General features: G+C 41.2%; 1 protein-coding gene across 2 annotated transcripts in view; it reads left to right on the plus strand.

The window, feature by feature from the left end:
• FLT3 (fms related receptor tyrosine kinase 3) overlaps positions 1–22,287 on the plus strand; it is a 48,052-nt gene that overhangs the window by 12,646 nt on the left and 13,119 nt on the right. For both annotated transcript variants that reach the window (XM_075742097.1, XM_075742098.1), the window contains exons 2-11: positions 3,744–3,868; positions 5,515–5,717; positions 6,497–6,612; positions 8,888–9,005; positions 9,883–10,019; positions 10,619–10,758; positions 10,840–10,993; positions 15,687–15,852; positions 19,796–19,902; positions 21,012–21,123. In XM_075742097.1, coding sequence (XP_075598212.1) covers positions 3,744–3,868; positions 5,515–5,717; positions 6,497–6,612; positions 8,888–9,005; positions 9,883–10,019; positions 10,619–10,758; positions 10,840–10,993; positions 15,687–15,852; positions 19,796–19,902; positions 21,012–21,123 — 1,378 coding nt within the window. The remainder of the gene's footprint in view (positions 1–3,743; positions 3,869–5,514; positions 5,718–6,496; positions 6,613–8,887; positions 9,006–9,882; positions 10,020–10,618; positions 10,759–10,839; positions 10,994–15,686; positions 15,853–19,795; positions 19,903–21,011; positions 21,124–22,287) is intronic.

Consider the following 22,287-nt stretch of genomic DNA (forward strand, 5'->3'; position numbering starts at 1 on the left):
AGAGGTGTGGGGTTTTTAGGAGTTAATGCATGCATAATAGGCTCATCCACATCACCACTTTTACAGATTTGTTTCTGGCAGCACATGAGTATGGGAGAATTATAGGAAAAAAGAGGCCTTCTACCTTTCCAGATCAAGAGGAACATTTTGGAAAGTCGATCCAGAGAGTCTCACCCAGAGAAAACAGTCAGAAGTCAAATAAGAAGCAAAACATAGTTTGCTTCATGAAAGTCTCCTGAGCTGTAAAGCAGAGTGGAAGATTGTTCTACGTCTAGAAAAGGCCTTACTGCTATGTAAAATAGCTGAGCTGAACTCAAACACAAGATGCATCCCCTGGGACGAAGAGAAAGGTTTTCTCTTCATCCTTCATAGTGCTCCAGTTACTCAGCTCCTCTCTTTCTGATAAACTCAGACTTTCAAGGTATTGTGGAGTGGCTTTCCCAGTGTTCAAAGGTTTATTTAGTCATCCCCCATTTGAAAATAAAATTTTGTAAGCAGTTCCATTAGGTGAACCATCTGATAGCTAAACTAGCTTAAACATAGCTTCTTGGTTTGATACCTCTCCAGTAGATTCAGGCCTTTCTTCTCAGCACCGTAACATGTAAACCTGCTTTTTGACTTGTACAGGCATTTCCCCACGTATGTGCCTACACATCTTGATGAAATCCTGACTCAGTCTGTGGCAACTAGAGGTTTGTCTGCCTTCAGTGAGAATAGGATTTCTCCTACTGCATTTATTTTTGTATAACCTATAAAAAGATAATGACGATGGAAAGCAGGCATAAACAAACATTGTTCAGAGGCAGCAATTTATTTCCATTCCAGCTTCACTACAGTTTGGCAATACACAATATGATTATGCATGCTACATATTTGATATTCTTACCCAGTGCTTTCAGTCTCTGCCGTGCGTTCTTTGGGCTTTCGGGAGGATGACTGACGTGCAGACCATAACAGCAGTCCCTGAACAGGCCAGCTAGCAGCTGAAAGATCACGATGGTGAATCAGAGTGTTATCGCTTTCCCAATATTTCTTTCCTTGATTCTGCTTCTTTTGAAAGGCTCATTCATGCTCTCATTTTCTTTTTTGTCAATGATGTAATGTATTTCTCTAAGACCTACACGAATTTAGGCCACTCCATATCGTGTAAATACTTCTATCGCATTACTCATTTTTTCTCACTGTAAAGCAGCTGGAATCATCTCAGGTTTAAAATACCTTTTCTTACCCTAAAAAACCTTCCTGGATTTCAAAGGAATAAAGGCAGAGGATGGCAGTGACAAGCTCTAGCAGTTAACAGGACAAAGAGTCCCATTTTCTCTTATACATAGAATCATGGAATCATTTTGGTTGAAAAAGACCTTTAAGATCATCAAGTCCAGCTGGCACACGTGGGTGTCAGGGTGCTCACTGCTCCCTCTTCCGTCATATACTCCCACATACTGTCCTTTACAGATGCAGTTCCAGTTCATCAGACACCTTGTTTGCATGTCTCGCTCACAGTCTGGTTGCTACATCTGTCTACTTCTGCCTAACTTTTGGCTGCAAATCTTTTCCCCATTGGTGTTTAAATACATCCTTCCCTTTCCTACTGTGACACTAGGCATCCTGCTAACAAAGTAACGTGAGCAAAGCAGAGTAATGCCAGGAATAAATTAGCTTGGCTTGTACAATCAGAAGCTAAAACTATTTGCAGATCAGAAAGCTGAAGCAAGGGAATTCTCAACAGGCCAGATGACTTGAACTTTTGAGGTCATATTTTTAGGTGGTTTCAGCTGGTGTGTCTTGGAAATCAGTGGACGTCATAGGTGGGTTTCCATCAGCTAAGCCCCTGGCTGTGAGGTTTGAAAAGGGCGAAAGGTGAAGTGCCAATAAACAAACAGAGCTGGAGAAAGCTGAGTAGAGAAGGACTTGGTGAAAGGCTAATGGGAGGGCTGGAAACCTGGATTGCATCGATGGGGAGGAATTCAGCGTGCTTGGTGTATGCCTAATGCATACCTGCCTTTCAGCTGCCCTTTGGCACTCACTGTCTCAAGAAGTGCCAACATTACAGCCAGTGGAGGGGGATACATGTCTCCACAAAGAAGTCCTGTTCACTTTTCGTAGGGATTACAGACAAGATCTTCCTCAGTCGTCTGCAGAAGCAGACCATTGCCTGTCCATACTGTGGAAAGCTGGCAACCAAAATGAAGTGTATGTTAGGTGACTGAATGAGAAGGACTCAGTCTTAATCCACATTTGCCAAGAGGGCTGAGAAGAGCTTGTCTAAGTGTTGCCAGCTTAGAGCTCAGGCAGCTCCAGGAGGCACAAACATCAAAGGGGATAGCAGCAACTCTTACTCATTTCTTCCTTCTTCCAGCATTGCTCCTTCCATCACCTGCAGGAATAATCTCATTACTTTCACGCTTCAAGTGCTTCCTGATATATTTACCTTTTTTCCTCTGTTCAACTCTGCACCTTGCTTTATGTCCAACCATCTCAGGAGTTGGGGGCTGGGCAGGGGGGGGAGGAAAGCAAAAAACCAAGACCTGAAGGCAGAAATCTTTAGGGACTTAATAGGAATCAGACATATTTCACCCTGCCAGTTGTGCAGTCTTACTTCTGTTTTTCTTGTTTATGTGCAATGGTGGTGGACATGGTTACTATATAACTCCTTTAAGGCTAAAAGGTGACTTTTCAAGCTGCAGTCCCTGCAGAAAGGCTCATATGAAGCATTCTGGAGAGATGATGCCTTTGAGGCACCAGAAGCTTTCCCACACTGCTCCTTATGCATAAGGAGCAATGACATTTGTTACTCCTGCCAGGGCTGGGAGCTGGCAAGTGAGCTGCCCTGGCTGCATGGGCTCCTGGGGCGCAAGACAGCCAGGGAGGTGTGGAAGAAGGAGAAGACAGGAGAAAGCCATGGGCTTACTCTTCCTTGCCCTCCACTTTCTGCATCTGCTTTCCTCAAAATAGGGGGAATTGCTTTCTTGCTCACTTGCTGGAGGGGTAGGAATGCAAGGCTGTGAACAGCAGCTCAAGGGAAGAAGCATCTAACCTGGACCTCACTTGTGAGCTGCTGGGGTGCACAGATCCACACCAGGAAGGCTCAGGAGAGTGTCCGTTATGTCAGATCAAATACAGCCTGTCCCGGAGAGAAGGTAAAGGGAAGACTAGATCGTGAGTCCTTGGGCAAGCTGACTGTGGGCTCCAAAGCCAGGTTGAAGGACTTTATTTTGCCATTTCTGTGTGCAGGAGCGAGGGATGCTTGGGGAGTGTTTCTGACCCTGACATCTCCTTAGTGCCGATGGGAGGGACGGTGCATTATCATCCTCTGGCTCACGATGGGCAAATGCTGGCCTGCGGCTGCAGGGTTTGGTGCTGCAGGGCCCTTTCAGAGACACTGATGCAGAAGTGAGCTGCAAGAGGGAGCCTGTGTTTTGTAGTGTGATTACTAAAGGAGCCTCCATCACATAGAGGCTTTTGTCTTTAGACGTTTTCTGCAGTGTTGTGGGACATACTTCTAAAATATGATCTGTCTGTGCTTTTGAAAGGTTCTCCAAATAGTGCTTCCACTCAGCGTCAATGCACAATGCAGAGTTTGCAAATGCACACAATATATCTGCATATTCCTTTTGCTTTTTTTTTTAACAAAAAAGATGTAATCTTCCTACAGTTTTGTTGTATTTTATTTTTACTAAAATTATTATCCCTGAGCAGAGACCTAGATATGATTACATTTGTTTTCTATTTCTGTTTTACAGTTCTTGTTATGACAGCAGTTACTTTCAGTTCTGCATTGAATCAAAATACATCTGAGATCACATGTGTGTTTATTAGCCAGAAGGATGAAGGTTTAGGAACACCAGAGACGTTGGTATCTCCTAAGGTAATCTAACAGAGAATGAGTTGCTTATAAAATATTCCTGTCCATTCTCGAAATACCTTCCCAGAAGCTCACAACAACCTAAAACTTTAGGCTGTGGTGATGTCACAATCAAAATAACCAGGGTTAGGCCAAGTATGACAACAGGTTAGAGGGAAATACATATCACAATTCATATTTTGAAACTGTAAGTAGATAAGTACCAGTTTTCTCTAAAACTGATGTTTTAATTGCTGCCTTGATGTTGTCTCACATCAGCATGCCTGGATATTGCTGAATATTGCTGGAAACATATCAATGTAAAAAACTGTGTGCCCTTAAGAGGGCATTGCCAATGCCATGGTGTGAAGTGGTGGCCTGCCACGGGGGGTGTGTGTGTGTGTCACGGCTGCTGGGAGTGATGGGGAAGCTGCACCACCCTCTATTCCCACCACCAAAGCCCGTAAATCCCTGCCTGGTCTAAACCTTGACTGAGACACCAAAGCTGGATAGGGAATCACATACTTTTTTTTTTTTTTCCTTCTCTTCTGACTCTAAATGGCAGAAGGCCAAGAAGAGGTGGTGTGCAACTAAATTATAAAGCAGAGACCCGAGATTAAAATATTTCCTGAGGATTCTTGTTTCAAGTTAGTCTTATGAAATCTTTTTCATTCCTGGACAAATAATAATTTGGATAACAAATGAAGGTATACCAGTCAAAACTGGGCTGTCCTTGTATCAAAGCAGAATATTGGTGTTACCTCTAGATACTTCTCAGATCAAGGGAAGGAACAAAGAAGGAGCAAAGAATGAGAAGAACCAACTGGCCAGCACAGTGCGTTGCAGAGGATGCAATGAACTCTGTCCTTTCATAAAATTACACCAGATAAATTTCACCCACCAAAGTAAGGGAGACATTCAGGGCTACTCTTCAGATGTTCTTGCCACTACTTCATATGTACTTGTCATCTTTTGCTGCGGCTAAGCTTAGAGACTTATTAATCTGTCAGTGGGTTTCAGAATGACTGTAGAATACTTTCTTTCTGTTTGCGATTCTCCTTTAGCCGTATGCAATGGTGAGGAAATGAAAAGTGTGAAGGTGCCCGGCCCAAACGTTCCTTGCCTAGTAAAGCCACCAAGGAGTTGAGGAGCAATCTAGCCAGATGATGTTGTGACAGGCAGCGGGATGCTAAAAAAAAATCTTCTGGCCCTGCCTTTGCATTGAGGTCACAGAAATGTTGTATTAGAGTTCTGTGTCTTCCTATGGTTCTACATGAAAGAAAACAAAAATGAGAGTAAAGAATAGCCTATATCACTAAGGGAAATTATCGTGTATCTGGCTAAAATTGTTCTATGATGTCTGTCTAGAGAACAGAATTAACTAATTCAACAGGAATCCTGTAGTGTTTCCTCCTGCAGTAGAATTCAACATATTTATGAATAAGTTTGAGAGTAGAAATGAAATAAACCCAAAACTAAAACCAAACAAAATGAAGGTATGATGAAGGTGTTATTTCAGTATAATTTGTATTCATATTTGGGCATTCTGAAGCATTATTAATTTATGAAAGCTTTTCCAGAAGATCATCCTTTAAAAGTAATTGCATGCGAAAAAGCAAGTAAAGCTAGTTGCTAATAAATACAAAACAATCTGTCCTCTTGCATTGCAGATTTCTAACATTTTGGAAGATCTTGGGTGTTACTTGAATTCTCAAGGAACAGAGAACATCTATGAACCAACTAAAAATGTGGAAGTCAATGTGTTTGAAAATATTGAATTAAGAGTGGTAATGAACATTTCAGAGATCATTTCATGCTTTTGGTTCTTTAAAGAGAGCAAAGCTTGTAAACCTTTATTGGACTCAGAGAATCGGTAAGTCAAGGAATGTACTGGATCAAAGAACCTTTAAGAGATCATTTATTTTAGGATGCAAATGGAATATTTTCTGTGGCTGTGCTTCCATTTAATTTCACGTTATGCATTATCTTCTTAAATCTTCTAATCTTTCTTAACTGTTGTCACCCAGCAGCACATTGCTGATTGTCATTCAGACACATATGCACATACGAATCTTAAAGCCAAGAATAGTTTGAAATAAGCTTGTTCTTTATTTTGTACAGCATCATGCATGGGGGTCTCCAGGTACTTTCTGACATTGATCAAGTTGAGTTTTGCAGTGTTCATGTGAGGCAAAATCATGATTTTATAGTCAAAGAAACCAAGGCATGAAGAATTATGTGACTTCTTAGGGTCACATTGCAGATTTCCCAACAGCAGCAGCATCCTAATTCTCACAGCCAAACCTGGACTGGAATCTGATGCTGGATTATCGCCTCCCCCTGCAAAATGTACGGGATGGGACTGTAGGTAAAGCATTTCCCTGTGGACCTCCCCAGCTGTCCTGAGCTCGGGAAGTCCATCCTTCCCAATGCTCAGCATTAAGCATGTGGTACCTGGGGCTGTAAGTTCCTACATGCTGTTTGTGTAGGAAGATACTTGAAGAAAACACTTCAGGTTGAAGGGTGCTATGTAAATAATGAGTACTGGTATCTCTGAAGGGGTTTTGCAAGAGCTAAAGAGCTAACATTTTAGTGTGTGTGCTGCATATGACCTTCCAGATAACAAATACGGTTTTACTTTCTGTTTTATAGATATGTTACGTCTTTGGCTTTTTCCCAAATAAAAGAAGCACAATCTGGAAAATACACCCTCTCGGTCATAAGTAAAACCGGCAATTACACAGTAGTTTTTCCTGTCCTCATCCGAAGTAAGTATATCTCAGATGAAAGGGGTCACTCCAGCAATAGGTTCAAGGGGAGAGGCTCAAGTTCAGTGAAAGCAACGAAGCTCTCGCGTGCTGCATTTCAAGCATCTCCCTAGATTTGCATAGGACTTGGAGCTGTCTTCGGAGGCTGAAGTTAAAACCACAGATTGCATGAGAGTCAGCTTTCTCTGGTCAATAAACCATGCAAATGAACAAATAAAGATGTAAATGCGTGGCAGCTCTCTTATTGCCTATGAGAGATTCCCCTCTGTGCCAAAAGGGACAGATCGAGGGTGGCTTTTGTGAGTTCTCAAAGCTTGCGGGCTACATTCGTTTGCTTGCATCTTAACTGATGTATTCTCAGTGTTGCTGGCTGGGCTATTATCTGGATCAGATCGGGACATCCCTTTTATTTTTGGGTCTCTGGCACTCCGAAGTCATGCTTTGTCCCACTCCTCCACTTCTCTGCCCGTGCTTGCCGCTGGGTCTCTTTTCACCTCTCACACAGCTTTTTCTTTCACAATTCTGTGGGCAGGAAGAGGCACCGCTGTGGGAAGGGGAAAGACAGAGTTTTCTTCTCAGTGCCAGCCTTTACTTGCTTATTGGCTTTTAGGGTAAAATGCATCAGTACTGCAGCTGCTCGGCACAAGGGTGCCCGAGAGACTGAGATTTTAACTGCTGTGAAATGCTCATGACAGACTACGCACGAGGTGCGACTTTCTGAAAGGCTCACAGTGGGAGCAGATTTGATTGAATTATCTCAAGGACCACACAAGAGACATCTCTGATGCAAAGGCAACTGCTGCAACAAATTCAAGCTTCTAAGTAGGGGTGTCCAAGAACATTAAAAAAAAAATAAAAATAAAAAATACTGTATTATTTTGTCTGGAAAGGGCCAAATTTAAAGATAAAATTAAAACTCTAAAAGAAATTTCAAAGAAAAGAAAACAAACCATCAATCCAAACAGCTAAGACTTGCAAAGTTAGGACCAAATCCTTCTAGAGACAGGTTTAATAGCATGCATCATTACTTGCCTTTTTTTAATAAACTGTGACTAATCAACTTTTTTTCTTCCTTCTTTATTTGTTTTTAAAGTATTCGGTTTGGTTTTTTCCTCTCTCAGGTGTCAGAATTGTCACTTCCAGTCTCTCCTTGTTTTATTTGAAGGCCTACTGTGTGTCTCAATTATAATTTTAACAGCTTCATTGAGGAGGCAGGGTATTAAATCTTTAATTAAAAATTACCTTCTCTACTATATCAATTAGGCTTTAGAGGTAAAAAATGTTATTACATGTGTGAGCAAGAGTAGCTTGAAACAGTTTCGATAAAGATCTTTTCCATATCGATTGCTCGGATTGCATTCTCTTTGCTCCTGTGAATCTAATATCATAATTACATCTCTCATAAAATCCTCCAGGCTAGATGTGAACCCTTCAACTGAGATGTGAATCTCTATAGGTGAAAAAGACCTTCTAGGCCCAGCTTATAAGATAAATGAAGAAAGAAATTAAAAAGCCAGAAGTATTAGTTTCACCTTAGCATGTCACCTTGCAGGCAGTGGAAGTATGACTCAAGAAAATGTCACTCTTCTTTGTGGAAGCTGCAATTTCATTGTAGGATACCCTAAAACTAGACTGAATGTTTTTCAGTTCGAGTCAAATCTTTAGCAGTTTTAATACATTAATTTTTTATGCTTAGTCCAAGTCTGCGCCTGATGGGTTCAGGGGACTGAACCCTTGTCCAGGAACCCTTTTCCCCTGGGGTACAGATACAGGGTAGAGAAGTCTGCTGGCCATCAGAAGTCATTATCACCCCTTGTTTTTCCATGTGTATCTGATCTGACTGAGTACTATGTGACGATCCCATTTTGTGTAGAGACTTTGTAGTCTCAACAGATACTCCACCAAAGGCCACTGGGCTTGGGATGTTGATTTCGAAAGATATCTGTGCTCCTGCCCAGTGAAATGAATAGCAACCACAGCAAATTAACACCTTTCAGTATCAGCCTCAGGATTACCCTCTGGTGTATAGAGGCAGGCCTTTAATACGGGGCGGGGGGGGGGGGGGGGGGGGGGAAGCTGTGCATTTAGCAATCAAGGCTGAAACGCTCCTGAGACCAACCCACAGTATCCCTAAGGCAGGATCATTTTCTATTCCCTCAGTGTTGAAACCTCCTGAAGCAAATTGCAGCCCTGTAACTTCATGTATTATGAAATGAGCAAAACACTGTTTCAAAATGATTTCAGCATTTCTAAATATTTGCATGATTTTTAACAGAGAAACCAAGCAAACCCTATTTCAGGAAAAGAGAAAAATCGGATGCTATCCAGTGCATATCTGAGAGCTACCCCCAGCCCTCTGTGGAGTGGATATTCTGCAAAACACCTGAAGAAAGGTATGGTGTATGTTTATACACATACTGAATCTCTAGACTGATAGTTTACCATCTTCTGAAGAAGAGGGAGGCTTTGTACTGCTTAGTGTGCCTAACGAGCTAGGGAGATAACTGAAGAAGAGCTTTTGAGTCGGAATTTTTGGAGATGGGCTCAGCTGGGTTGCACACCCACATGCTGGTTGAAAGCCTCTGTCTACATGATCCACTTTTGGAGTACTGCAGCACAATTTTCTTAGAAATTTTGACTGTTGTGCACTTTTGGAAACTTTCAGCTCTTGGCTTGTAAAAAGTTATTCCAGATTCTATTTTGATGTCACCAGAGCAAATCAAAGGTATCTTGTTTCCCTCTAGCTTTTCACTTTTTTTTTTTTTTTTTTTTTTGGAAATGTGAATGCATTAGAGCTGGGAAGATGTTACAAGGAATGATAATTTTCTGAGCTTCCCCCCCCCCCCCCCCCATTCTATTAACATAAAAAGTTGATTCTATTAACAGCAGGAATGATGCTTTTCTCTGCGGCGTGGCAGTTTGGGATCTAGGTCTCATAACAGCCGCTGGATTTGCAGCAGCTTCCACCACCAGGAAGTCAGAGATGTGGTGTGATAGCTCAACCTCTGTGTGGTAGCTCTAACCCCACTCTTGTTCAGATTTTAGTCACAGCATTACCTGTCTATGAGCCAGTTTGAGCATATTCAGGTCATTGCAGCTCATATTTCTGCCTAAGCTTATCTTCACCTTTCCTAGTTCCTTTTTATTCAGCTATACAAGATACAGTTTTCCCACTATTGTTTGCATATTCTCATGGCTTGGAGATTTATCAGATTTATTTGGTTGAGGTTAACCAAATGAGTCAATAAATAGTTGTGCTTGTAATTGCAGTTGCCCTGATAAAATGCGTGAAGAAACTGGGGAAATAGATGGCATACAGAACATACAACGTGAACTATTTCAAACTTACATATGGTGCTGTGCAGTTAATGACCTGGGCAGAGAATGCACCAGCCTCTTTACAATAGGTAACTTCCCACTAGAATTTATTTGCATGCAAGCTGAAGTTTGTTGCACTACTCATCTGAGTACGCTTTCTGGGCTAAGCTACGTGTTTGCAATCACTGGAATAAATCTAACAGTGAACGATTGCTTTATCTCACATATAAACCCTAAATTCTAATAGCTATTTGTGGTCTCTGTAAAAAATGTCTTGCCCTTCCTCACTTGCTAACATCTATTAACTTTTTCTTCATGCTTTTAGGACTATGTTGCAGAGAAACGCTCTTCAGAGTGTTCTCAAATATATACATTTATAAATAATTATAAATTAGTATATAAACTCAGGTTTGTTTGTTTGTTTTAAATAAGTCTGACCTGAGCTAAGCTCTATGCCAAACTGTGCCCTATAGACATCTTGTAAATTATCACAGACTTGGGGTTGAGACATCTAAATCCATCAAATTTACTAATTTCATGATAAATGAGTAATTTTCCCAAATTCTAATTATCAGTAAAATGTAGTAATGGATGTCTATACAGCATTAGAAGAAAAAATGTTGATCTAACTGAGCATTTTTCTGGGCAAAGTGAGAGTTGCTTCAGCGACTATGTTTTGATTTTGTAGATTTAAATGAAAGCCAAGCAGCACCTTTACCTGAATTACTTCTTAAAGTCGGGGAACCATTGCTGATCAGATGCAGAGCTGTTCACTATAATTATAAATTTGGAATAAAATTATCTTTTGAAAACAAAGAAATTGATCAGGTAAGAAGACAGGGAATATTTTAAAATAGTTAATATTGGGTATTATCAACTGATTAAATGGGAATCTCTGTTGAAAACTAGGACCGCCAGTTTGAAGGATTAGAATATCAAACAGATCACTCGGCCATTCGGATCCAGTATGCGTTTGCGTCAGCAGCAGGAACAAATGATAGTGGACATTATACCTGTTCTTCTACAGTTCATCCGAATCAAACTGCTTTGGTTACAGTTTTAGGTAATTCCAACCCCCCGGTGTTAATCTTGTCCCTCGGTTGGTTGTTTTGCTTTGTTTTCCATGCAGTTCTTTGCTTGCAGGTACGCAGCATATGTTCATAGTTCCTTTTCTAAGGAAAAAGTCTGTTTGCACTTACTGGCAGTCCAGGAAAGCCAAGAGATTAATCAGAACTGAGTCATTCCGGTACCTGAAGATAATCAACTTTTTCTTTATATGGCTTTCCAAATAAATCCCATTATAAAACAGTGCTTTTAGAAGTGAGATGAAATGGCGCTGTTTAGAGATCTAGTCTACAGGAATGTTGCAATGGGATTTCTAGAAACACAGGCTGGGATTCATCTGATGTCATTGTAGGTGACTCTCAGCCAGTGTGACACAAAGCCATAGTGGCTCTTTGTGGGGACACAAAGCTACAGGGTCCCCAGGGGGCTTTGCCTTGGGCTTCCTGGGCAGGGGGAGTAGTGTAGTTGTATAGCCCTTCTCTATGCCACAAACTCAGATGTAGGCAGCTGCAGAGCAGATACAAACAACTAGAAGTAAAGCACTGCAGAAAACACCATTTCTGGAGCTGGCCAAGAATATAAAATGCATGACCTGCTCCACGTGTTCAGCTATTAATGCTCCATGTATTGGTTTGGCTAGAGTCCAGAATGACCAGTGACTGTTGTCAACTAATGTGAGAAAGAAATGTCCTGCTATGACTCCGGTACAGGTTTCGAAAAGGCGCAGCCATGGCCTCAATCTCCTCCTCACCCCTTGCTCCCACTGCGTCTCCCTTTCACTCACGTACGGCACCTCCACCCCACCTTTGCTGCACCTTTGGAGGTGGGGAGGTGAGGCAGAGGTTCTCGTGGCCACTGCTCTGCTGTTTTGTATAGTCCCGTCAGGTGGTCCTTGCTTTAACACAGAAAAAAGCAAATAGAAAATCTCTACCAGGCCTGACCTGGGTCCACCAGGAAGGAATCAAACAGTTGGAAGGTTCTTGGCAGTGGGCTGTCCCCCTCAAAATGAGTAATGACCGTTTCCTCTTATGGCAAGGGAGCGACTGACAAGTGGCCATTTGAGTATGCTAAATTTTATGGGAAAGTAAATCTGGGGAAGAATTTTAGCTCTGAAACCTGTGTAACTGGTAGCAGAAAAGAAACAAAAACTTTTGTGTTAATGGAGAATGTAGCTCAGAGAGATGATGAATAGCAAGTGCTGACAGAGCTGGCAAACTGCCACGCAGAAGTGCTGCTGCAGCTGTGATGGATCTGAAGGAAAATCTGAAACTAGAGAGACGACTACTCCAGCATTATTGTTTGTTCTGCATGTCTCCTGCTCTCCAGACACTGAAGGGAATCATCTTCTTAACACCAAGCTACACAAAGCCAAAAATGTAAAAATTCAAAAGCACACCAAAGGAAACCTCATTCTACATAGCAACATGATTTAAAAGTGTTTAAGTTAGTCCAGAACAGCCTCAACTGCAAACCTTGTTTCTCACATGGAAATAATATACAAATAAGCATAAGTCTGGAAATAAGGCATAAAAAAGAAAGCTGTGGTTAGGACCGTACTGCTGGAATAGGCACTGGGAGTAGTTTTCTGACTGATTTGCCTGGAGTTGGAGTCTGTAGCCCTGAGAACAAAGCTCTCTGAAGCACTCACTACACACTTGACCTTAGATGTAGTTGCTCTCAGAGTTTACGACACCTAGGCTAAGAATGGTTAGGAAGTGAGAATATTTACCCCGGTCTCTTCAGATATTACTTTCCCAGTGCAATATCCTCTTTTCAGCTTCTGCCTACCACCGAGCAGGAAGTTCTCTCATCATTTACAATAACTGAGCATGATACCTGGGCATTTTTCCTACGCACAGCTTCTTAGTTAACAGGAAGGTAGGGGTGAGGGAGTAGTGTAGAGGTAGGGCAAGATCCTCTTCTTTCTCAGTACCAGTGCCCAGTTCAGCAATAGTGGCCATAAACTGTCAGGTGTGAGTATGTGTCATGTTAACAGGGGATATTTGAATTGCTGTCCCTGGAAGGCTGTATTTTTGAGTGGGGAATTTTTTTACTGGGGTACGCCAAGCTACGAAGATTGTCTGTACCCTCCTTAATACCCTTATGCCAACAAAACTTCTGAGGGCTCATTGGCTTTGCTGATGAAAAAATCTGTTTGTTTACTTACATGGTGGATTAAAGTTGGGGGGATGTTGTCATACCTAGCGAACAGACTACATTCATCTCTCAAAGGTTATGCAGAGACATCCTGTACGTCTGATCCACCCCAGCCTTTAGCATAATGTGTTAATGCAACCATTATTAGCATGAATTGGTTCAATTTCAGCAGTGATATCGATACAGATTTCACTCAGTTGTCCATGTCATAGGGTAGCAGTTTCTGAAATAATCAGTGTCCTACCTTTAAACCATCACTGTGCATGAGCCAGCACCCATAGCTACATTGGGAACAGTCATGATGTAACTTAACAAGAGAAAACTGATTTGGTTGGCACGTGCTGCATTGCCTGGGGAGCCTTGCTAGCATAATATTTATGAGCGGTCTTCTAATCTCTAATAACACCTTGCAGCCAAACAGCTCTGGTTTGCTCTTTGCTAATTGATACTTCACCAACTTATCCCATTTTGTGTAGCTGGTCAGGTCAGGCGAAGTGGTTGGGCCGCTTTAAAGCACAACAGAGATCACGCCAACAACTGCAGCTGCAAGGCTCTTTGTTTCTGCAGTTGTGATGCTCAGTTTCCACCAGTGTTGAATAAAGAATTTTTAAGGCTACACAATCTTGATTCAGGAATATGCAAGCTATTTTTCAACTCATGTTAGGTTTAAAGCAACAAATAAATAAATACAATAAATACGGAGACATGAAAGCTTTGATTCCAGTCTCAAGAATTTTGTCTCACCTCTCTGTCATTACTGAATAATCATGTTCACTGTTTTTCTGGCAGAAATACACTTGAACCTGCCAAAAAAATGATAAGCCAAGCAATAACATGCTATTTTCTTTCTCCTTCAAGAAACAAACTGCTTTTTTGGAGTTCTTTTCCAAAGAAATGTCATACGCTGCTCCAAGGTCCCTCTGTGCACTCTGGAGAAAGCCTTTACTCTTGCCTGGTTGTGTTGTTAACAGTACACACAGAGATGACCTTCTGCCAGGAGGAATGAGGTCCAAAAGATCATTCAAAAGATCATAGAATCACAGAATGATTTGGGTTGGAAGGGACCTTAAAGATCATCTAGTTCCAACCCCCTGCCGTGGGCAGGGACACCCTCCACTAGACTATGTTGCCCAAAGCCTCAGATGAAGATCCAATTTATAAAACCAATAAACCTTTAATATCAAGAAGTAGGAGAACGGTTATGAAAGGAATTGCTTCTTGTTTTAAAATACTGACATTTTTGTGGTTTCTATGGGAGTTTCCAGATAGTATTTTTTAAACCAGTAAGCTAGACAGAGATAAAACACAGCAAGCAGAATATAGAGTTACAACCAGAAGAAAAAACACTCAAAAGGAAAAACCCAGTCCAGCAATATTTCTACAATGCAGTTTTTCACCATGTCACTGATTAAACACTGGCACAAGTTGCCCAGAGGTTGTAGATACCCAAACTCAACTGGATGTGTCTCTGAGCAACCTCATCTACTTGGACGTGCTCTGAACAGGAGCTGGACTAGACATCTCCAGAGATCTCTCCCAATGTATATGATTCTGTGATTTTTACCAAGCTGATCCTAGCTGCACTGATGCCTTTAGGAGAGCCTCCTCCCACATGTGTCTGCTGTTCAGTCTCCTTGGGTAGGATTCATTTCACCTCATGAGACATCTAGCCCCAGCAATTACTTTGGTTCCTTCAGCAGTCAGTGTCAAGAAACAGATATTTCCAGAAGCAGTTCAGTACATCTTAGGATGGGATACATCTGGACACACCTGTCTCATTCCACTGAGTTTATCAGAGGTCCAAACAAGTACCTTAGACTGGTCACTGAACTTCAGACAGCTCCATTAGGTGAAACTAATCTCACCCTAGCAGGGCAAGTGCAAGCACATCTTCAAAATGCTTTTTCATGTTGCTCTTGTCTTGCATCAAATATGCCTAATTTAGATGGAGAAATAAAGAAGCAGCTACAAGGCTCATTTGCAAAATTTTAAGCTTATTTCAGGGAAGGAGAAACAACTACTGTCAATATCTGATTATGCTGGTGGTGCCACCTGGTTTTGTTCCCTGTTAGAAAAAAGCCAGGAGATGCAGCTGTTAGCACCTGGAACACACACCTAAAGCAAAGCAAATAAATAATGAGATTCTTGGCCCTGTGGCTCTGTAGAGAGGATGGGGGAGAAATGTTGGACCATTTTGGAAGGGCTCTGATCTAACCAAATATGCAACTTCAGATCATCTGTCTGCAGTCAAACACAGTGATATCATTTCAATACTATTTTGAAGCATTATCTTATTTTGATTAACTGGATGCCTTTTGTGAGGTAACATGGTGCTTTTTTTTTGCTTGTGATAGCCAAAATGAAAAGCATACAAATGTCAAAATTTCTTCATTAAGCAGTCCAGCCTTTGTAATATGATGTCAATCTTTTCTTTTCTTTTCTTTTCTTTTCTTTTCTTTTCTTTTCTTTTCTTTTCTTTTCTTTTCTTTTCTTTTCTTTTCTTTTCTTTTCTTTTCTTTTCTTTTCTTTTTCAGAAAAGGGATTTATAAATATAACAGACTCTAAAGAAGATTTTGAAATTGGTGAGGAAGAGTTTTGCTTCGAAGTTAACTTTACAGCATATCCACCAGTTAGATGCATGTGGTTATTTTCCCAAAAAACATTTCCATGTAAACAAAGTTACAGTGTGGATGGACACAGGTATCTGAATATTTTGAAATAATTTGATATAATAATTTTTTTCCTCTTTATATCTCATTTGGACTTCTTACTGTCCATGTTTTGTACTGTCTTTGTCTTTTTAAAATGTGAATGTGCCACGTGATGAAGCTGTGTTAACAAACGGCACTCAAACATTATTTTGGCTTTCAACAGCAGTTCATGTAGATAACTTCTAGAATCACTTTATTCTCCATTATAAATAAACCCTTTAGTAAGTTATGCATCTAGCAAGTCTTTAGTATATATGCATTTTGCCATTCCCATTTCTCTCTGACATAATTTCTCAGTTACAGATCTGCTGCAGTTTTCATACTGAACCACAAGTTCTATGTGTTCCCCTTTCATCATCCTGTTCTTGATGATGTTCCCAGTGTCTTTCAAACTGCTCATGTCAAATCCAGGGCCCCGTAGTTTCCCAGGCTGCCGTTAGATCTGTTCGGCTCTGCCTGTGCCACAGAAACATACCGTTCTGCTCATTACCCAGGTCATGTATTCTTCTGCTACTGCAAAACATGTTTTGAATAAACCTGTGAGTTATCTACCTTTTCTGTTATTTCCTACAATGAAGTTCTGGCATGAATCCTGTTTAAGGCTAATGTTTTCTCCATTCCCTAGGCTTTCTAATTTCTTGATAACATTATCTAATTTCCTTCAGAGTTTCTTTCAGAGTAGTCCCGTGGCTTTCAAGGTAACAGCTCTTATTTACCTCAATGAAAAGAAAGCCAAGCTGCTCTTTTAAAGTTTTAGCTTTAAAACCAAGCAGGACCTAGGCAGGGATTAATGTGCCTGCACTGATTTCTTCTCATATTCTTAAAACCCCTCTTAGCATCTGCATAAAACTGTGTCACAGCCTTGACTACACTTTTTTTTCACAATTTCTTTCCTTAGTATTTTGGTATACTCGATTTTATCTGCTAGCTTGTCAAGTCATCTCTGCAACAGACCGGCCTTTTCATCTGCATCAGGTGGTGTATTGGAGTCAGATCTTCACAAGGTTCAGAGACAGCTCAGTTCAGATTTGTAAATTGTCATCTCCTGGCAATGGCCACAGGAACTCTGTCCCTGCTGATAAAGTGAGGGCTGTCAGCAAACTTTGATAGCGTTGGGTGGGTGTTGGTGACTAATCTGCAATGCCTGACATGGGCTTGGCAGATCTGTTCTTTGTGGTCAAGACTGATTTTGGAAAGGAGGTCTCAGGGGACGGCCATGCGCATTTGCTCATCCCCGTCCAATAGGTACCTCCCTCCAGCTGATAACACCGAGTTGATTTGCTTTGCAGCTGGTACAGACCTCTTCTCACTGCTTGTAAGAGCAGGAGTTAGTTTTGCTTGGATGATTGACAGCTGGTGTAAATTCAATCCAGATAAGAAGAAGGTGCTACAGACTGGGCCAACAATAACAATTTTGAGAACTCTTGAAATAGCTTAGGTAACCCTTATTAATCACTAAGGTGCAGCTGCTGGTGACCTGGGATTTATGAGTCACTTCAGCTAGTCTTTGCAGCCCAAAGTGGTGGTTGCTGAGTGCTGATCACCACCTGCCGGGCAGGGGAATGTCCAGCCCGTGTCCCTGGAGCAGCGCATCCTGGGCCAGCTCAGCTCCAGCCAGCCCCGCGCTGGCCACGGCCACCTCACCGCACCAAGCACCGCTGGAGCTTGGCCTGAAGGCTGCTTCAAACAGACAACTCAGCCATTCATATCACTATGCTGCTGATTAAATAGTTTGGGTTTTTTTCTTTTTCATTTTAGGTACTTACACTTCACATTTACTTATCATCCTATTTATTTTATGGGAAAACATAACTGAGGGAAAAATACATGAATTTGGTGATTATTTCATCTGACGAGTACATTCTCCTTTACAAACATGTCCCACAGCTATCAAGTTTTGGTTTAATACTAGCATTGGATAGACAGGTCTCACCTGAGGAAAAAGAGGAGGGCTAGATTAGATATTTCATTCAGTTTGAAGTCCCCAGAAGCACAAAGGGGTAGGGGGGTCAGGAAATTCTGCCTACAAGCTCTAGCACTGCAGATTTCAATGTGATTTTAAAGCAGAAGGTTTCTCGAAACAAAACAAAAAAGGTCATCATATACTTTAACGTATTGTGAGTCTAACTTTGCATATTTTAGTTGACTTCTGTTTAATCCCGTCTCCCAACACTTCTACTTTATTCCTTTCATATCCTTTTTCATTTCCTGTTTTTCCTTTTTTTATTTCTGCCATTTCCTTATGAAATTGTTTCTCCTGATTATAGAACATATTAAATTTTTATTAATTAACTCTGTCCCCTTCTTTAACTTTTAATTTCAAGTCCCAAGGATTCATCTTACCTGTCAATGCCCTTACATGTCTTCAGAGGTTCCTTCAGAATTTCCATTTTCTATTTGTTTTTGTTGTGTCTCTGTTTTAGCACACTGCTGATTTTCACTTCCCTCCTAAGAGCAAATGAGTTTTCATACACAGGATGACCTCTGTTAAATTTATAATCTTTATCTCACATCCCTTATATTTTCATGTAACAAAGACACTCTTTTTTAATGGCTTTCATTAGGATTCAATCCTTCAGATCTAGGATTTCAAAAACAACAAATGATTTGTGGTTTCTCTTGCCTTCTGTAACCATTTTGAGGCAGCTTAAAAGGGGTCTGATTTTAAAAATCCCTGAGTGCAGGGACATCTTTAAGGCCATTTCAGATGAAGACACTCAAAAGTCAGTAACTGTAGGGAGGTGTTGCCTTAGTAAGAAGACAAAATTGCCAGCAGCTTCAGTGTGAGTTTTCTTGCTTTAGAATTACAAAGTGATACTTGATGTCTTAGTCCATTTGTAATGAGAAACACCCTGATTTTAGTTATCTAGATTTCTCGTTCCAAGCTCATTACTGCTTTCTCTTTGCGAATTAATGGTGTATGCTCTCTTTTTTTCTGTCTGCTTCAAACTCCCTGATATGCCTGCTTGTCTTTACCACTGAAGTTGAGTAGGGGGCCTCCTACCCAGTTTTCCTTGAGCAGTCTGTTAAAACATCTGCCCCCGAAATGCCAGCAACTTAAACCTAAGAAGATTTTCTTCAGTGCTCTTCTAACTTTGGTGAGTTGCAATAGCTGCCATTTAAATACAAAATTATCCTGACAACAATAGCTTAGTCAAAAGGACAAAAATAGGATGCTATCCCTGTAAGATGATATATTCCCTTCTCCCTGCCTCATCTTATGTCCCATAAACCAGTGATTCAACAGGTGAGTCGTGCAGGAATCTTTAAGCCTCTGCAGTCCTCCGCTGTTAGCTTCTGCCCAGGGACTTGTTAAAGCCCTCCCTCACCATCGCCACTGTCACAAGCTGTTCCCTGCGTGGTTTGGGTCTTGGTTTGCTGCGGTCACCTTAGGTGTTAGTAGAAGGCTGGCCTTCCTCCTGCAGAAATATCTTGATGGTTGGTGCTTTTTCTCATTGATAATGAACTTCTGATGATGATCTCATTTCTGCGTTTCTGTCAGATATTTCCATTTGGAGAGGTTTCTCTTGTATGATCCTAATATCATTTATCATATCAGCTAGAAACTCCCATCAAAATCCTTTGGAGAGTGGAGAGTTTGATCCTTTGCTGGTCTTAGCATCTGTGCCAGGACGTGTTATACACCTTGTCTTCCAATGGATTAGTAGCAAAATCACAGCCTGACAGCCCACCTGTACTCCAAGAACTATGAGGAAAATTGCAGAATGAAATCAATACTGCAGGAAAAAAATATCCTCTTATCAAAACAGTTACATTCTGGGGTTTATGTTCTCTAATAAAAAATAATTTAGTCTGGGTTCCTCATTAGAAGACGTTTAATTTTTTCAAACACATGTATAAGTCTTGACTACATTTACAATATTTTTCAAGATGATCTTTTGTCCTTTTCCGTCCTTTTCTTTGCTCCACAGCATTTCATCAAAGTTCTGCAACCATCAGCACCAGTCTGGGATATATGTATTTTATGCCCAAAATGATGATACAGTCATGACAAAAAATTTCACTCTGTACGTGAGAAGTAAGTGAGAAAACAATCCCTGTAAAGATTTGTCAAAGTCTGGGATTTTGCCACTGATATAGAGGGAGCTAATATGTGGCTTTTGCCTTGGTATTCCCCATTTCATTTACATAGATTTATTGTTTAAAATGGAGGAGCACAAGGCAAAAAATGTGATTCTCTGCACTGCACTGCTGAAGTCCAGGCACTGGGTAAGAGAAGGATGCCAGCTGCTTGTGGGTCATGTTTCTGGCGTTGGTCAGGGATGGAGAACTCCTTCTTTAGTCTACCACAAACAGGGAGGGCAGAATATGAGAAATTAGTCATCTACTGAGAAAATTAATACTTCTTAGGAAAACCACAAAGCCTAGGAGCTCTGTAAAATACAGTGAATGTATTCTAACTCTACAGAGCCAGAATATGTGACTGCTGTAGAGACCATATGAGATACACAGTGAGAGGAAACATTTATCCTCATCAGGTGTTAGGTTTCTATGGCGTGTTTATGTCATCTTTTTCCTAATGGCAGTTGTGAGCTAATGCGGTTAGCCTGGAGACCCTTTGGTGTGTGGCACATACGTTAGGGCTGCACTGTCTCCTATGCCCCTGCCCACGATTTGCACACCCACACAGTCTTGCCTGGTGCTCTGGCTTATCTCTGTAACTGCAGCATCTCGGTTCTGCCACGTAACTTGGTCTAGGTTAGGAATAGTTATTTTTTATATTTTATTTATACAGGGATCCTCTGTGCACATCCTATATGAGCCAGACACCCAGAACTGGGGCGTCAGGGGAGTCCTAGGACCAACTGCTTGCTCTGAGTCAGAAAAGCAGAAGTCAAGACTTCTAATTTTGGCTCGGCCACTGTTTGGGTCTGGCCGTGCCTGTACAGAGAAGTGGCTTCTCCCCTTGCCTTGCCCACACTGCCATCGCACAGAATCGAGGCATGGGGCTGGAGGAAGGAGAAGGACTGAGGGCTGCACCCAGCTATCGCAATGACACGCGGGTGGGTTATTTTGAAAAGACAGAAGCAGATCTTGGTCTGGGCAGATGTAGCATTGCCACATAAATGTAAAGGTTTTGGTCACTGATGTGCTGACAGAAATAGTCTTGTGTTTATCTTGTTGCAGGAAAGCCTGAAGTAACGATGCAGTTGTTGTTCAAGCAGATCTCCTGCGTCGCTGTCAGTTACCCTGCCTCATCCTGGGTTTGGAGGAACTGTCCCGAACTGAACTCATCCAAGTAAATAATTTTCTCTCCTTTTGATCCATTGCAAAGACCATATCTGAGCTATCCTTGCTTAAATGAAGACTGGCCTGTAAGAAACTAAGTGTAAAATGCACCCTCAGCCGTTTGTACAAGGGGACGTGGTGGCTCACTCCAGGGCAACTGGGTCGCCAAAACTAAGGGAAGTTTTCAATGTTTCTGTTGGCATCAAATAAAGTCTATAAAGATCTATTCTAAGGCTCTTTATGGTGAAATAAACCCCACTGGGTTTATATCAACAGTTAGGTAGTTACAAAGTCCAATCTAAGTTTTTCTCTTGGCCTGTCAATCTTCGAGGGCATTCAGGGACTGCATTGGTTAATATGGCCTTGATTAATTGGTTAAGCTTTGGTTAATACAGCTGTTACGATGACCTTTAACCAAAGCCAGTAAAGTCAGTGAGACTGTTTCCAGTAAAGCTAGTGAGAGTGTTTCCATTTCCTCTATTTATTTAGGGCAATGAGTCAGGCTCTAAAATTTCAAGAGATGCTGAAACAGCTTTGAGCTGTTTTATGAGCTCTGCAGTTTTTGTTTTAGATGTACCAAAAACCTAATAATCCCATGGTGCAGAAGAGTACCAGCTCAAATTATCTTTTGGAAGATTGTGGATAAAAGTCTAAGTGTTTTACCTAGATATAAAAAAATTCTCTGGACCATTTTCTCATCCATACCTCTGAAAAGGCTTCCTAACATCACTCTGTGCAGAAATGGAAGAGGAAAGAAAACATTCAGCTAGTGAATTTAAAATACTCCTTAAAACAGCTTTCTGGGAGAAAATGCTGTGACATTTCCTTTCTTGGGAGCTTCCACATGTAGAAGCTAGTACTACGTGTAGAGCTGAATAAATTTTATTTATTTATTTACCTCCTCATTTATTATGTGGACAGTAAATTAGGCAGTAAGTTGAAGAATGATAGAAAAGCTAAAAATCAAAATTATCTCTGTGTTGGCTTCCTTTCCCTTGAGTATAATATTCCCTCTTTCTACATATCGGGTCTTAAATAAGTCATTAATACAGGGTGGATGCTCTCTATCTTGAGTGAGAGAAACTTGGTGGTTGAAATCACATACCTTCAGGGAAAGGAGTTGGAACTTTTAACGTGGGTTCATTTTGTCTTTATATTTTAGTAGCGGCTTGTT

The sequence above is a fragment of the Balearica regulorum genome, chromosome 1 (genome assembly GCF_011004875.1).
Source record: "Balearica regulorum gibbericeps isolate bBalReg1 chromosome 1, bBalReg1.pri, whole genome shotgun sequence".
Lineage (NCBI taxonomy): Eukaryota > Metazoa > Chordata > Aves > Gruiformes > Gruidae > Balearica > Balearica regulorum.